The sequence below is a fragment of the Zalophus californianus genome, chromosome 2 (assembly GCF_009762305.2).
Source record: "Zalophus californianus isolate mZalCal1 chromosome 2, mZalCal1.pri.v2, whole genome shotgun sequence".
Classification (NCBI taxonomy): domain Eukaryota; kingdom Metazoa; phylum Chordata; class Mammalia; order Carnivora; family Otariidae; genus Zalophus; species Zalophus californianus.
The window spans coordinates 80,717,043-80,733,509 of record NC_045596.1 but is presented as its reverse complement, the minus strand read 5'-3'; the positions used below and the strand labels follow the sequence as shown (position 1 = coordinate 80,733,509).

The 16,467-nt window shown below is 35.5% G+C and overlaps 1 protein-coding gene across 7 annotated transcripts in view; it reads right to left on the bottom strand.

Annotated features, from left to right (window-relative positions):
* Positions 1-16,467, bottom strand: part of RAP1GDS1 (Rap1 GTPase-GDP dissociation stimulator 1) — a 291,329-nt gene that overhangs the window by 18,014 nt on the left and 256,848 nt on the right. For all 7 annotated transcript variants that reach the window (XM_035726166.1, XM_035726167.1, XM_035726168.1 and 4 more), the window contains 3 exons: positions 8,746-8,871; positions 1,371-1,514; positions 775-906 (listed from right to left, as the gene is read on the bottom strand). In XM_035726166.1, coding sequence (XP_035582059.1) covers positions 775-906; positions 1,371-1,514; positions 8,746-8,871 — 402 coding nt within the window. The remainder of the gene's footprint in view (positions 1-774; positions 907-1,370; positions 1,515-8,745; positions 8,872-16,467) is intronic.

Sequence of the window (16,467 nt, the reverse complement as noted above, 5' to 3'; positions counted from 1 at the left end):
GATCATCCTCAAAAATAAGGGAGTAAAAATGGAGTAAGACATCCATTATAGAGTTACAAAGCTCATAATGGAATAAAATCAAACTAAAAACAAAAAATAACCCATATTTCCTAGTCACAGTCTAAGAAGGAGTTTCTAGACTGAATACCAGGAGTTCCAGACTTCAGAAATGAACATGAAGGTCTGGTGCCTTGGAAATGTTATTAAACCAAATTAAATATTCTACCCTAAACCAGAGGATTACTCACACTTAAGTTTTAAGAGGCATAAAAGTATAAATTAAGGCACAATAACCCTACAAAGAATACTCAGATTATTAAATAAAAAAATCACCAGGCAAGAGAGCATATCCTCCCAGATACGGTGCATATTAGAATGGGACTCAAATTTAATGATCTATAAAGTGCAGAGCACTCAAAGAAGGACTTCATGATCACTGTTCATGATCTTTAAACTATCAGAACTTAGTTAAATTGCACAAAATATGTAATTTGTTAGAAAAATCACTAAGTAGGGGTGCATGGCTGGTTCAGTCAGTAGAGCATGAGAATCTTGATCTCAGGGTAGGGAGTTCAAGCCCCATGCTGGGAAGTAGAGCTTACTTAAAAAAAGGGGGCGGGAATCACTAAATATTTCATCTCTAAAAAATTAAGGTAGTGGTACACTACATATACTTCTGAACTGTTCCAGTTTTACTACGTGTAATGGCAAAGCAAAAATAAAAAAAAAATACATAGAACATCCAATTTAAAAAGGATGAAATAACATGCTTACCGTTTCTGGCAAAATTTGCGATTGCCAATGCTCCGGCAAGCTGTAGCTGGTGGTTATTTGATGGAATCCAGGACAGTACCCTTTGAAACACATTACCTTTTCCTCCTTCAAATAATTTCTGCATGGATTCATCTGGAGGTAAATGAAAAAAATAGGTTAGAGGAAAAGAATTAAGAGTAACAAATCCATATTCCTATGTGACTATCCAACTGGATACATACTTCACAAACGATAATTCATAGAAGGAAAAGTAATGACTCCTTTTATAATAAGCTTTTAGTAGAGACTGGAAAAAGAGTTTAGGATTTTTTTAGTCTAAGTCTCAAATAACCCTCTAGCTTTCAGTCTTTTGGTGCCACAGCTAACCTACGACAGCTCTTTAAATACTGGAAGATAATGAAGACTCCTCTTTTCCAGGTTCATTATCTCTAGTTCTCTCCATGACGCATTTAAGGTTTCAAAATCATCACATCAACAGGATTAAAGGAGGCAGGAAAATGAGAAAATGCCTAATATATATAGTGCTCACAAAAGAGACAATACATTTTTAAAAATCTGACAATCATGTTCTTCGATTGACTTAAATTATAACTCACCTCCAAGAAGTAGTAAAACCATTAGATCTGAAGCAGTTTTGAGCTCAGCAATATCATCCTCTTTGTCACTATCCACTTTCTGCTGAACAATCTCTAGTAGACATTCTACCAGGCCTGCTTCAACCAGCTGTAGCTTAATAGCATCTAAAGAATATGTGAACAAAATAACCAAAACTTGAGATGAAATAAAAGTTCTGTGAGAAGCAATCCATTATGAAGAATTACAAGAAATAAAATGCATGATTTAGATAATACACCTTCAAAGATTTCAGTTTCAAAATGAACTGACAGTGTAGCTTATATACTTTTATTTCATTTTTTTTACTTGAAATTAGGTCACTTTTTACAATGTCTGGCAGCACCTAAACAAACTGATTCTCAACTTTGAAGGTAATAGCACTCCACTGTTATTCTAGATATCATGTTCATGTTTAAAATACTTACTATAAAACACCCACACCATTTAAAATAAAACACATATGCCTGTTATATAGAGTTAAAATATATCCACTAACAGCATTTGAATAGAAAGATATTGAAAAGTAAAGCTATTAGTAAATTTTAAACTATACCTTAAGTATATTTGGAATCATATTTGTATAGACATGATTTTTTCTAAGGCAGTTAATAAATCTACAACTTTCTGAACTTTAAAACTCATGTTTTTTAAAAGGGCTTCAAGTTTTCATTAATTTGAAGTTTTCCTGGGTGATGGTTACATGGTAGTTCATTATACTATATTCTCTCTACATGTGCACAGGTTTTAAATTTTCCATACTAAAAGTTGAAAGAAAAAAATAACTTTGAGCTTTCTGATGGATAACAAGCAACATGAAGGTATTTTAACAGCAAAATTTACATCCCAAATATACTGTTAAAAATTCTCTTCAGAGCAACCTCTACTTTTTTTTTAAGGAAATTTTTTTTTAAAGATTTTATTTATTCATTTGAGAGAGAGAATGAGGGAGAGAGAGCATGAGAGGGAAGAGGGTCAGAGGGAGAAGCAGACTCCCTGCCGAGCAGGGAGCCCGATGTGGGACTCGATCCCGAGACTCCAGGATCATGACCTGAGCCGAAGGCAGTCGCTTAACCAACTGAGCCACCCAGGCGCCCCAGAGCAAGCTCTACTTTTATCAAATCATTTGTTTGCACCCCAATAACTTAGATATTTTTTATTATAGAACTTATTTCATTGCAGACTTTATATTCATATCCATATCTGTCTTCCCCATTAGAGTAGGTATTATACCTCTTTCATCTTTGTATTTTAACCTAAACTGGTCTACCTAAATGCTTTGGGTCTATTTTATAGCATTTAAGATAAATGCAGATCAACTGACCTTAGAAACATTTGCTATACAGAAATTATTAAATTTAAATCTTATTTTTTAGTTGGATTTTATTTTAGTCATTGGTTTCCCTACGCTGTATATGTATACATCTACAGCAATGGCAGCTTTAGGGTTATTTGGGAGAAACAAAGACCTTTTTATAATTGACATTTTCTTTTAGGCAAGTTTAAGATATAAAAATTTAGCACCCCCCCCAGCACCAGGACCACTGGTATTCTTTAGAATATTGTATCAGAACACACAGAATATTCAACCTGGAATGTTTTTTTAAAAGGTACACTTGCGCTGTGCCATGCTGAAAGTAGGGCGTTTCCTTGGTTACAGAATGCTAGGGCTAGAAATGTATGACTAGAATTGAAAGCCATGAGAAAAAGCCTTTAAATTCCTAAAAACCTTGAATTATACAAATCCCAATTTTAATGTCTCCTTTGCATACAAGGAAAACCAAGGATGAACACTAAGGATATTCCAGAAATAACTTTTCAAAAGTATCATTCAATTCATTGCACAATTACAAAACAGAAGTGAAGGTGGTAAAGGAGAAAGCAGATATAAGAAAAATGTTTTTATTTTGATATATTGCAAGAAAGGTTACAGGTAATTCTCTGGTATAAAATTGACTGAAGGTCATAATAAAAACTTCATTTGGCCAAACCACCAAATGAGATGAGAAACAAATTTCTGCCTAAAGAATAAGATCTAAAGCCTTTAGAAAATTTTAAATGTGTCAAGATTAAAGTTTACAGATCTCTCCTCTACCAGTTTGACTGTAATCACATATATATGTGGGAGGCTTTTTTATTAAGGAGGATAAGCAAGGCAGTCTGCCAAAGCAGATAGCCCAGCACACATTTATCAACACAATTCTGCCCAAGGACATCTATTTGTATAACTACCACTTGCATATATAGGTAAGTATACATACATATGTATCATATATAAATACATACATCTACTATATCTGTGTGCATATATAGGTAAGTATACATACATATGTATCATATATAAATACATACATCTACTATATCTGTGTACAAGGACATCTATTTGTATAACTACCACTTGCATATATAGGTAAGTATACATACATATGTATCATATATAAATACATACATCTACTATATCTGTGTGCATATATAGGTAAGTATACATACATATGTATCATATATAAATACATACATCTACTATATCTGTGTACATATATATATTTAAAAATCTTCTCCAAATGGTGAAAAAAATGCCACAAATGCAGAAAAGTGCATAATATATATATTAGCTTAATCAATTACTATGAAGCAAATAACCATGTAATTTCCACCTAGATCAAGAAATTTATTGCCAGCATCCCAGGGAGCCCCTTTGTAGCATTCCCTTTTCCCACCATATTCCTCCCTCCATTCCTTTCAAATCACTACCCTGATTTTTATGGTAATCACATTCAGACTTTTCCTTATTATTTCACCAAATAAGCATTCCTGAAAACTACAGTTTAATTTTACCTTTTTTTGAATTTTTATATAAATGGAATCTTACAATACATATTTTTAGTGTTGGCTTTTTTCTATCAATGTTTGTAAGATTCATCTACACCATTGTTAGAGTTGTCTTCATTCCTGTTCATAAGTATAATTTTTTCCATTATATGAGTATACCATTATTTATTCTACTGTTAATGGATATAAGTTGTTTCTAATTTTTCATTTATTAGCGATAAAGCTAAGAACATTTCTGTAATGGTTCCTGGTGCACATGTACATGTTTCTGGGTACATTCTAAGAGCAAAACTGTTGGATTACACAGAATACAATCTCAAACCTGTTTTCCAAATTGTACCAATTTACACACCCACCAGCACTTAATGAGTTTCCACTGCTCCACACCCTCATCAACATTTGGTATTATTAGACTTTCCGGTGGCTATATAGTGTTTTATTTTGCATCCTCATTATTAATGAGTTAAGTATATTTTCATGTGTTTATTAGCCATTTGGGATTTTATCTTTTGTCAAGTGCCTATTTAAATCTTTTATGCATTCTCCCACTGGGCTTTCTATATTTTCCTTAATGATTTGTGGGAGTTTTTATAAATTGTACACATTCTGTTAATTATGTGTGTTGTAAATATCTTCTCTTACACACCATCTTGCTTTTCACTCTTAATGGTGCTTTTTGGTGTCTTTCATTTTCATTGGAAGTTTTAGCCAAATTTATCAATCTTTTCCTTTATGGTCAGAGATTTTTGTGACCTAAGAAAACTTTCTATAACTCCAAGGCCATGACGATATTCTCCTATCTTATATTTTTAAGGTATGCTTTCTGGTTCTTACTTTCCCATTTAGGTTAATCATCTATCTAAACTTTTTTACATACAGTATGAAGTACAGGTGTATATATGTGTCTTCATTTGTATTTTTTCTCATATTCCCAGCACTGTTTATTGAAAAGACTGTTCTTTCCACACTGTTTTGCAGTGACAACTTGATTTTTTCTCCTAATAAAATAAGCACCTATTAATGCATCCATTTGTTCCTCAGGTATCCTGTTCTGGTCTTCTCATTCATCCTTGTACCAATACCACACAGTCTTTTAATTACTACAGTTTTATCAGAATAAAGGATTTTTTTCTTGATTAATCTTACTAGTGATTTACCAGTTTTATTTAATCTTTTGGACTCAACTTTGGTGATTATATGCTTATATTGCATTATGTATTTTCTATTTTATTAATCTCAGCTCTTTAGATTTCCTTTCCTCCAAGTATGGCTTTACTTATATCACATAAGATTTAAGATATAGTATTGTTTTCATTATTAGAAAATTTTCTAATTTCCAGCGCGCCTTGGTGGCTTAATTGGTTGAGCATCTGACTCTTGGTTTCAGTGCAGGTCATGATCTTTGGGTCATGAGATCAAGCCCCGAGACAGGCTCTGCGCTCATAGCAGATCCTGCTTGAGATTCTCTCCCTTTCCCTCCCTCCACTTGTGTGTGCACTTGTGCATGTGCACTCTCTCTCTCAAATAAATAAAATCTTAAAGAAAATTTTCTAATTTCCATCATGATTCTCCTTTGACCTCTGAAGTACTGGAAATATATTTTTTTAATATCTAAATATAAAGGGATTTCCTAGTTATCTTTTTATTATTATTAGACAAGTCACTTAAGTCAGAGCACATACTCCTAAGATTGCAATCCTTTGAAATTTGTTAAAACTTTTTTTTATTAAATTTCAAAAATTCAATTAAACATATAGTGTATCATAGTTTCAGAGAGTTCAGTAATTCATCAATTGCATATAACACCCAGTGCTCATCACATCACATGCCCTCCTTAATGCCCATCACCCAGTTACCCCATCCCCCCACCCACCTCTCCTCCAGTAACCTTCAGTTTGTTTCCTATAGTTAAGAGTCTCTTATGGTTTGTCTCCCTCTCTGATTTCATCTTATTTTATTTTTCCTTCCCTTCCTCTATGTTCATCTGTTTTGCTTCTTAAATTCCACATATGAATGAAACCATATGATAATTCTCTTTCTCTAATTGACTTATTTTGCTCAGCAAAATACTCTCCAGTTCCACCCATGCTGATGTAAAACTTTTTCATGACTATATGTGTTTTATATATTTCATGTGTACTTGAAAAGAAAGGGCCCTGCAGCTGGGTGCAGTATTCTAAAACATGTCCATTAAATCAATTTTCTTAATCATGTTGTTAATCTTTTCTATAACCTTGTTATTGTTTTTTTATATGCTTGTTGTATCAATTACTGAAAGAGGTATTAAAATCTCCCATGATATTTATGGATTTGTCTATTTCTCTCCATAATTCTGAGTGTTTCTGCTTCATATGTTTTGGGGTAATGTATACTTATAGCTCCCAGGTGAATCAGACCTTTCATCACCTTATCTATTGAATCTTTTAATCTTAAATTCTATTTTATCTGATATTAAATATATCTCAATCTTCTTTAAGTTTGAATGATTTATTTATTTATAAAGACTTACTTAGAAAGAGAGTGCGTGCACATGTAAGCAGGAGGGGGGGAAGGGAGGGAGGAAAGGAGGGCAGAGGTAGAAGGAGAGAAGCAGACTCCCTACTGAGCATGGAGCCTGATATGGGGCTCATCCCAGAACCCAATATCATGACCTGACCCAAAACCAAGAGCCAGATGATCAACTGACTGAGCCACCCAGGCTCCCCGAGTGATTTTTATTTTTTTAAATGCTTTTATTCTTAACTTATAAATCTCCTTATAATTAACAAGTTTTGTTTGTTTGAAAAATAATAGTTGATTTTTAAAAATTCAGTTGACAATTTGTCTCTTAATTAAAGGATTTAGGTCAAGTGCTTTTAATATAAGAAATGCTATGTCTTAAATCTAGTATATTTTATATGCCCTATTTGTACCCCCTGTTCCATGTTCCTTTTTCTCTCCTCTCTTCTGTTATTTTGAAGGTGTACTTAAAAAAAAAAAAAAAATCTTTCCATTAGTTTGGCAGTTACACATTGTTTTTAAAAATTATTTTAGTAATCAAAGTTGGTGGTGTACCTTCTCAGTTTTTACTCTGAAAATATATTTTGCCTTTTTTTTTTAAGATTTTATTTATTTATTTGACAGAGAGAGTGTGTGTGTGTGTGAGAACATGAAAGGGCGGGTAGGGGCAGAGGGCGAGGAAGAAGCAGACTTCCTGCTGAGCAGGGAGCCTGATGTGGGGCTCGATCCCAGGATCCCGGGATCATGACCTGAGCTGAAGGCAGACGCTTAACCAACTGAGCCACTCAGGTGCCCTTGTCTTTAGTTTTGAAGGATGTTTTCATGGGGTTTAGAAATCTAGGTTGGCATTTTTTTTTCAGCATGTAGATGTTTCATCATCATCTGGATTTCACTGTTGTGCTAGAAGATAAGCAATCAGCCAAACTGTCACCCTTTTTAAGATAATCTATTTTTTTCCAGGCTGTTAAGATTTTTGTCATTAGTTTCCTGTCGTTTCAAGATAATGTATCTAGATATAAATTTCTTTTTATCAGGTTTTAGATTCATTTGGATTTTTGAATATTTGTTACTTACATTAATAATTTCTGGTAAATTCTCTGTCAAAATTTTAAAAAATATTGCCTCTGCTTCCCCCACCACTTTTTGGAACTCCAAAAAATGTGAGAGCTTCTCACTGTACCCTTTGTACTTCTTATTCTTTTTATGTATATTGGTTTTTTTTCTCTCTTTATACTTCATTCTGGATTTTATTCCAGTCTATCTTCCAGTTCACTGGTTCTCTAAGATGACTATATTTGATCTAAATCCATCCATTAGGTTCTTATTTTGAGTTTTATTTTTTTCAATTCAGGAATTTCCAATTGTTTCTTTTTCAAATCTGCTATGTCACTTTTTATAGTTTCTAGTTCCCTTCTAAATTTTTCAAGCTTCCCTTTATTTGAATATAATAGCATACCTATATTGAGTCAATGTCTAATAATTCTAATATCTGGAGATGTGCTGTTGTTGCCTGTTCTTTGTGCTGGTTCTTGCTTACAATTGTCTTGTCGTCTCATGTATCTGGTACTTACGATTATGTGCTAGACACTGTATCTGAAAAATTATTTATATGGGATGGTTTGTTTACTCTGGTTCACTCTTATTCCTATGGTGTATCCCTTTAGATTTTTTATCAAAGATGGGAATAGTTTACCAGTGTCCACACTGTCCCTTTGCCCTGCAAGGCTTTTCATAAGTGAAGTTCAGCCTCTCAGGTGCCTTTTGCAGATGGGCATAAAAATGTGTAAGCTACAGAATCATGTTTTTGCCAAGACTTTAAAATCAAAGGAACTTGGAGAGTAGCTTTGGCAAATGTAGATATAGTTACAGAGTAGATAATGTAGCTGAAGTTATAGACACCCAAAGTAAAACATCACATCATTAATAAAGCAAAGAAGGCTTTTGAGTTAAATAGCTGGCAATTAAGTAGTATTAGGAAAAACAGAAAAAGCATACATGATAAAAAATCAAGAGGTGCATTTATTTTCTCACCATTTTCTGCCAATGGAGCAAGAACTTCAAAAATCATTTCCCTTTTATCATGTTCTATTTGTTTCTTGAAGAGTTTTACCAGCTCTTCAGCAATGTTCGTACTGGCAAACTGTTCTTTACTTGACTCTGCAAAACAGGAGGTAACCTTAGAGTAAACACACAAAATTAAATGCAGAAATTGTATTCTATTACTTTCAATACATGCTCATTTTGTACCATTACTGATAAATACAAATACTCTTCAAGTACAGGAACTATCAGATACATCTTAAATGCTCCTGAAAAGGAAAAATGGCTTTAAAGAAAACGTTCCAACCCAGTTTTATTCAACGCTATAAAAAAATGTTCACTAGCATAACATATAGGTAACCATAGCAACAATTAAATTACTAAGTTATAAATTCATAGTTTCAATGCTTTTAGTCAAAGAAGAAAAACTGCTAACAGACTGCATTTTACAAGGCTGAAGTAAAGATAACTTATCATTATGTTTAGATCATTAAAATGGCATGCTCTTGTGCTGGTCCTGACATGCCTACTATTAAAGGTCAATTCTTCACATGTACATGGGGTCTCAATCCCTCCTGCCTCTTCAGCATTTCCAATCTCTCCTCACTCTGGGGCCCACCATCAGCATTTAAATATGCTCTCATATTTCTCACACAAAAAAGCAATATTAAAAACAACTTTCTCGGAGCACCTGGGTGGCTCAGTTGGTTGAGCCTCCAACTCTTGGTTTGGTCTCAGGTCATGATCTCATGGGTCGTGGGATTCAGCACCCCCCACCAACGGAAATCCATGCTCAGCAGGGAGTCTGCCTGAAGATTCTCTCCCTCTCCCTCCACTCACACACGTGTGCTCAAATAATCTTTAAAAACAATAAAAATAAAAACAACTATCTTCTACTTTACTTTTCAGCTACCATCCAATCTCTGTTCAGTTTCACAAACAAGTTTCTTGCTAGCACCATCTACATATACTGTCTCTACTTTCTCAACTCGTCTGCACTTTTTAAAAAATATTTTATTTAAGAGAGAAAGAGAGAGTGAGAGAGAGCGAGCACAAGCAGGGGGAGCAGCAGAGAGAGAGGGAGAAGCAGGCTCCCCACGGAGCAAGGAGCCCGACGGGGGGCTTGATCCCAAGACTTTGGGATCATGACCCAAGCCGAAGGCAGACGCTCAATTAAACCCACTTCAAACTAATTTTGGCCCTCCTGCTCCTCCCCTTCTATCAGACCTCTATAAATTCCAGTTCCCTGGGACTTGATCCTTTTCTTTCTTATCTTTTTGGTCCTTACTTTCATTCCAGACAATCTAATTCTCTTCCACAGCAACAAAACAGCACCTATACCTTGATCCTTGTACAATCCTATCTCTAGCCCTCTTCTGTACTTCAAGCTACTTATTTAACTGGCCACCTGACATCTCCATGTGAATATCCCCCTCTCGTATCCAGACTCAATGTCTAAAATTAGGACTTTCAGTATTACCTGAAATCTGTTTTTCTTCCAGAGTTCCTTTACTTCCTTTACTTGGTAAATGAACAGTCCATCTATCCATCTATGCACGAAGAAACCTAGCAGTCACTGATCACTTGTTCTCATTCAACTTTATCTCCAGTGAATTACCAAATTCTACCAATTTGCCTCCAAAATACAACTGGAATCCATTCCATTTCTCTCCAGTTATCTTCTTAATTTCTTTTGCTGCCTCAGATGTCCTAATAATTTATCCAGAATTTTCAGAGAATTCTGACCAAATCCAATCTAGATTTGTTACTCTCTGTGTGTTGGGGGCACAGCTGACATCCTAGAATTTCTTTTTATCATTATCTTGCTAGATACTTTCCTTCCAGTATTAGATACTCTATTATCTACATCCTTTTGCTTTCACTTGTTTTGATTTGGTACAAGCATCTTCCAGCAGCTTCCAAATCCACTCCCTATAATACTACGTATAGGAGGCAAATATTTTAAAATCCTGACTGTCTGAAAATGCTTTATCTCACCTAGAGTTTATGCCTCTAATTTAAATTACTCTCTCATCTCATTCCATTACTCTCATACTAGCAATTATCACAATTTATAACTATATGATTGTTTGTAAAATTGTTTAAAATGTTTCCATCTCTCCCACGAAGCCATAAGCTCCTTGAGGGCAAGGACAGTGATTATTAACTAACACAAACACTATGTACAGTATAGTGCCACACATAGCATCCAAAATAATGTCTGACTGAATGTGTGACTGAATGAACAATTAAATAAACACAAGAGGTAGGTTCTGCTCTCTAGTTTCAACCTCTGCTGATATCAAATAAATGTTCAACCAACTGAGACACCCAGGTACCTCTAAAGTTATTTTTATCAAAATTATACATGAGCTTAAAGAGATACTTAGTTCTAATACTTATATTACCAGAAGAATCCAGTCTCCTTCTCCCATTTTTCCTTCTCAGAAGCCAAGCATTCTTTTAGCTAAGTCATTGGTATTTACCTCCATATTTTTAAATGGTTGAAACTAGAGAGCAGAACCTACCTCTTGTATTGGGGGAGGAGGTAGGTTCTACTCTCTAGTTTAAACCTCTGCTGGTATCAAATAAAAAATACCACAAATTCAACTTTAAAAGAGAAAGGAGAAACACAAATCTTAACATGGCCTCATAGTTTTGATTCACTTCTCTTATTACACTGCTTTTGGTGCCTGCATCAGATCTATGCCAAAATGATGAAAATCCACCCCCAAACTTTATCATTCCTTCGTGCCATAAAAAAGAAGTAGGAGTGGAGTGTCTTTTCCAATAAGCTACCTAAACCCTCAGAGATCATATTCTACACATCAGCACACCTTACCCTATAAAGTGAGTTTGATATAGATAGGGATCTAGATTTAAGTCCTGAGCACTGCTGGTTGCTCCTTTGCTTCAGACAGTTCTTCAAATGGAAAGAATTTCAGTAACATAAAATCGTAAGTAGCTAGACATCAACATTTATCTATGTGCTCGTTTTTTTTTTTAAATAATAGTGTTTGTGTTCTTTTTTCCAATCCATATTTTACACCTTCAAACACTTAATAAACTAAAACCAAATCAATCCTGCTAAGTAATTCAGGCCATTTGCTACCACAAGGAAACAATGCATTATGATTAATACACATGTTAAAGAACAAGATCTGTATTTATCCTGCAGGTGGATACAGAGAAAAGGCAGCATGAAGTATGATTTGAATCAAATGTCATGGATGCTTAACACACCCTTAGCAAGAACCTTCATTTTCTAAAGTTTTTTTTTAGATTTTATTTATTTATTTTAGAGATATAGAGTGAGAGAGAGAACACAAGAGTAGGGAGGGTCAGAGGGAGGAGACCCCCTGCTGAGCAGGAAGCCTGATTCAGGAGGGCTGGATCCTGGGATAGCTGGATCATGACCCGAGCTGAAGGCAAATGTTCAACCAACTGAGACACCCAGGTACCTCTAAAGTTATTTTTATCAAAATTATATATGAGCTTAGAGATACTTAGTTTTAATACTTATATTACCAGAAAAATCCAGTCTCCTTCTCCCATTTTTCCGTCTCAGAAGCCAAGCACATAAAGCTCTTTTAGCTAAGTCATTGGTATTTACCTCCATATTTTTAAATAACATATTTGTATTGACACTTTTTGATTTTTTAATTTTAAGTATTTTTGATTGACTTTCCAATATAAACAATTAGGCCTTAGCTTTCTCTTATTTCCCCCCTACCAAAGCCTTCACCTTCTCAATATAATTATATTATAATTTTGGTTGTATCAGTAATTAGTGTTTTAATAATAGAGTATTTCATTCTCCCTAGAATTATTTTTTGTTCCTCTGGGATTTTTTTTTTCATTTGCTTAGTTTTCTATGTACTTATCATTAATTCAGCTCCAAACTCCAAACTGTTGATCAGCTGTCTGATCTTCTCTTAAGAAGCTCACTTTAGGTAATCAGTCAATTTCATCTCCTCCAAGAATTACCCTAACCCCAACTCTAGCAGCCTCTGACTTGTTCCAATCTGGACTAGTTGGTCTTTGAGAACAGGCCATTTGGGGCTCTCATGTCACCATCCTACTAGGAATTCTTCTTTTCCTGTTGGATCTCTTATCTCCTGATTTCTATGTAGTCTTCTTTCTTAATTTAAATCCTTTGCTTTGGTTGAACACATTTTCCAGTGGCTTCCAGAAAGGTATGTGGGTTATTAAATTTCTGAGATGTTCATGTTTGATAATGTCTTTATTATAACTTCACACTTGTTTGACAGTTTGATTTGGTATAGAATTCTATATTGGAAATAATTTTCCCTCCAATTTTTGAAGGCAGCACTTTATTTTCTTCTGGCTGCCAGTGTTTTGAGACATCTAATGTCTACATAGTCACAGTTTCTTGTATGCAACTTTTTGTCCTCTAAGTTTATAAGATGTTCTTCACCCTATTTTAAAATTTCAAACAGATGTGCCATGATCTGGGTCTATTTTCAATTAGGCTAGGCATTTGACAGACCCAGTCATGCAAAATTATGTACTTTAGTTCTGTGATACTTAAAGTTATTTAGCAATGGTCTCCTTATCTATTTCTAAAACTTTTGGCCTAATTCTCTATCTGTATTTTCTCTTCTATTTTCTTTTTTTTTTTTTTAAAGATTTTATTTGAGAGGGAGAGAATGAGAGATAGAGAGCATGAGAGGGAAGAGGGTCAGAGGGAGAAGCAGACTCCCTGCTGAGCAGGGAGCCCGATGTGGGACTCGATCCCAGGACTCCGGGATCATGACCTGAGCCGAAGGCAGTTGCTTAACCATCTGAGCCACCCAGGCGCCCCTCTCTTCTATTTTCCATCCTCTTGTTTTTACTTTACTTCTGCAACTATTTCTCCAAACAACTGTCTTTCATTTTAGCTATTGTGCTTTTAATGTTTAAGACTTTTGTTCTGTTCCTCTTTCTTTAAAAATAGCATCCTTACAGTTTCAAACTTCCAGTATTTTTTCTCACTTACCTATTTGCCTTTCCCTCACCCTGCATGATTTCTATTTTCTCCAAATTGTTTTTTCTATTTATTTCATTACCTTTGATGTTAGAAGCTATCCTTACCTCTCTAATTGTCTATATATTGATTAAAAATTGGGATTTAAGTTGGCTGGGAAGATGGTAGAGTAAGAAGGCCCTAACCTTGCCCTGTCCAATGGATACAACTAGATAATACCCATATCAGCATAAATAACCCAGGAAACGACCTGAAGACTGCAGAACAAACTCTACAACTAAAGGCAGAGAAGAGATCACATCAAAGACTGTAGGAAGGTGGTCTGGGAGCGAAACAAACTGTGGCTGTCCATGGTGGTGAGGGTGCCGATGGCATAGAGAAGGGCAGAACACAGACTTTCACACCAAGGAGCCCATAAACAGGGAGGAAGAATCTCTGAACCTCTGATAGTGAGAGGGGCCAAATTTTGTAAGTTCTTAAAACCAGTGGGACTTAAAGCCTGGGATTTTAAAATTCAGAGGCTCAGCTCTGGGACAGCCCAGAAGGCATTAGGAAGTGGAGTTCCTGCCCTTAAAGAGACAGCATGCCAAACAGACTGTGCAGATACAGTGTAAAACCAGCAGTTTGAAAAACGCTGGGGGACAGACAAGGGGGAATAATTTGCTCATCTCAGAGCACAGCTGGGAGAGACAAGGATCACGGGGAGACCCCTCCAGGAACAAAGGAGCTGGCAGGTACCATTTCCCTCCTACATTGACAGCCTGGTATCCACACTCCTTACCTAACTTAGTTGCATTAAGCACCCCCACTCCCCACACTTTGGCAGATCTACCTTTCCCAGTCATGCTCACCTCAGTCCCAGTGCTGTGCCCCACACCCTCCTCCCCAGAAGACCAGTGAAAACCCTGCCAATTCCATATCTCCTGATCTGCCCACTTTGTGAGACCTTGGTCCTGGCAGGGGCACGTCTAGTTTTGCAAGTAGATAACCACACACTTTGCTGCATACAGTAGACCAAGAGCCTCTGCAGGCAATTACACTGAAGGAAAAAGAGGCCAAGACTCAACAGCACAGCACACGCAACACACACAGGAGATGGTCCCTGAAGTGCCAGGCCCTGGGGAAAAGAGGACACTGCACTGCAGGGCACTATTGGACCTCTTCTTCATAAGACTATTACTGTTAAGAGCAAGAGAAGTAGCTGACTTTCCTAACACACAGATACAGACACAGAAAGTCAGACAAAATGAGACAGAAACATTTCCTAAACAAAAGAACACAATCAAACCACAGGAAGAGACAAAAGCAAAATGGATATAAGTACTATGCCGGATAGAAAATTTAAAGTAATGATCATAAAGATACTCACTGGACTGGAGAAAAGAGTGGAGGACATCAGTGAGACCCTTGACACAGAGATGAAAAAGAACCAATCAGAGATCAGGAACACAATAAATGAAATTAAAAATACACTTGATGGAATAAATACCAGGTTAGATGAAGCAGAGAAATGAATTAATGGCCTGGAAGACAGAGTAATGGACAGTAACCAAGCTGAACAAAGGAAAGAAAATTACGCAAATTGAAAATAGTTTTAGGGAACTCAGTGACTCCATCAAGTGTAACAACATCCACATTATAGGAAACTCAGAAAAACAAGAGATAAGGGGGCAGAAAATTTATCTGAAAAAATAATAGCTGAAAACTTCCCTCATTTGGGGAAGGAAACAGATATCCAGATCAAGGAGGCACAGAGATCCCCCCAAAAATTCAACCCAAGGAGGTCCACACCAAGACACATAATAATAAAAATGGCAAAAGGTAGTAATAAAAAAAAATTTTAAGGAACAAGAGAAAAGAAGACAGTTATATACAAGGGAAACCCCATAAGGCTATTAGTGGATTTTTCAGCAGAAACTTCACAGGCTAGAAAGGAGTGGCATGATACATTCAAGGAGCTGTAAGGGAAAAATTTACAGCTAAGAATACTCTAACAAGGGTATCATTCAGAATAGAGAGATAAAAAGTGTCTCAAAGAGTTCATGACCACTAAACCAGCCTTACGAGCAACATTAAGGGAGACACTTCGGGTGAAAAAGGAAAGACCACAAGTGAGAGTAAGAAAAGTAAAAAGCACAAAAGCAACAAAAATAAATATTCCTGTAAAAATCAGTCAAGGGATTCATAAAATAAAAGGATGTAAAGTATAATATCACATACTAAAATTGTGTGTGGGGGGAGAGAAGTAAAGAATGGACTCAAACTTAAGTAACCATCAACTTATTATAGACTGCTATACACAAAAGACATTATATACAAACCTAATGGTAACCACAAATCAAAAACCAGTAATAGATATGCAAAAAATAAAAACAAAGGAATCCATGTATAGCACTAAAAAAAGCCAACAAACCATGAAAGAGAACAAGAGAAGGATCAGAGAGAATCTACACAAACAACCACAAAACAAATAACAAAATGGCAATAAATATCTATAAATAATTACTTTGAATGCAAATGTACTTAATGCTCCAATGAAAAGACATAGATAAAGGAGTGGATAAAAAAACAAGACCCATCTATATGCTGCTTACAAGGGACTCATTTCAGAACAAAACACACCTGCAAATTGAAAGTGAGGGGATGGAGAAATATTTGTCATGCAATGGATGCCAAAAGAAAGCTGGAATAGCAATACTTATACTGGAGAAAACAGACTTTAAAAA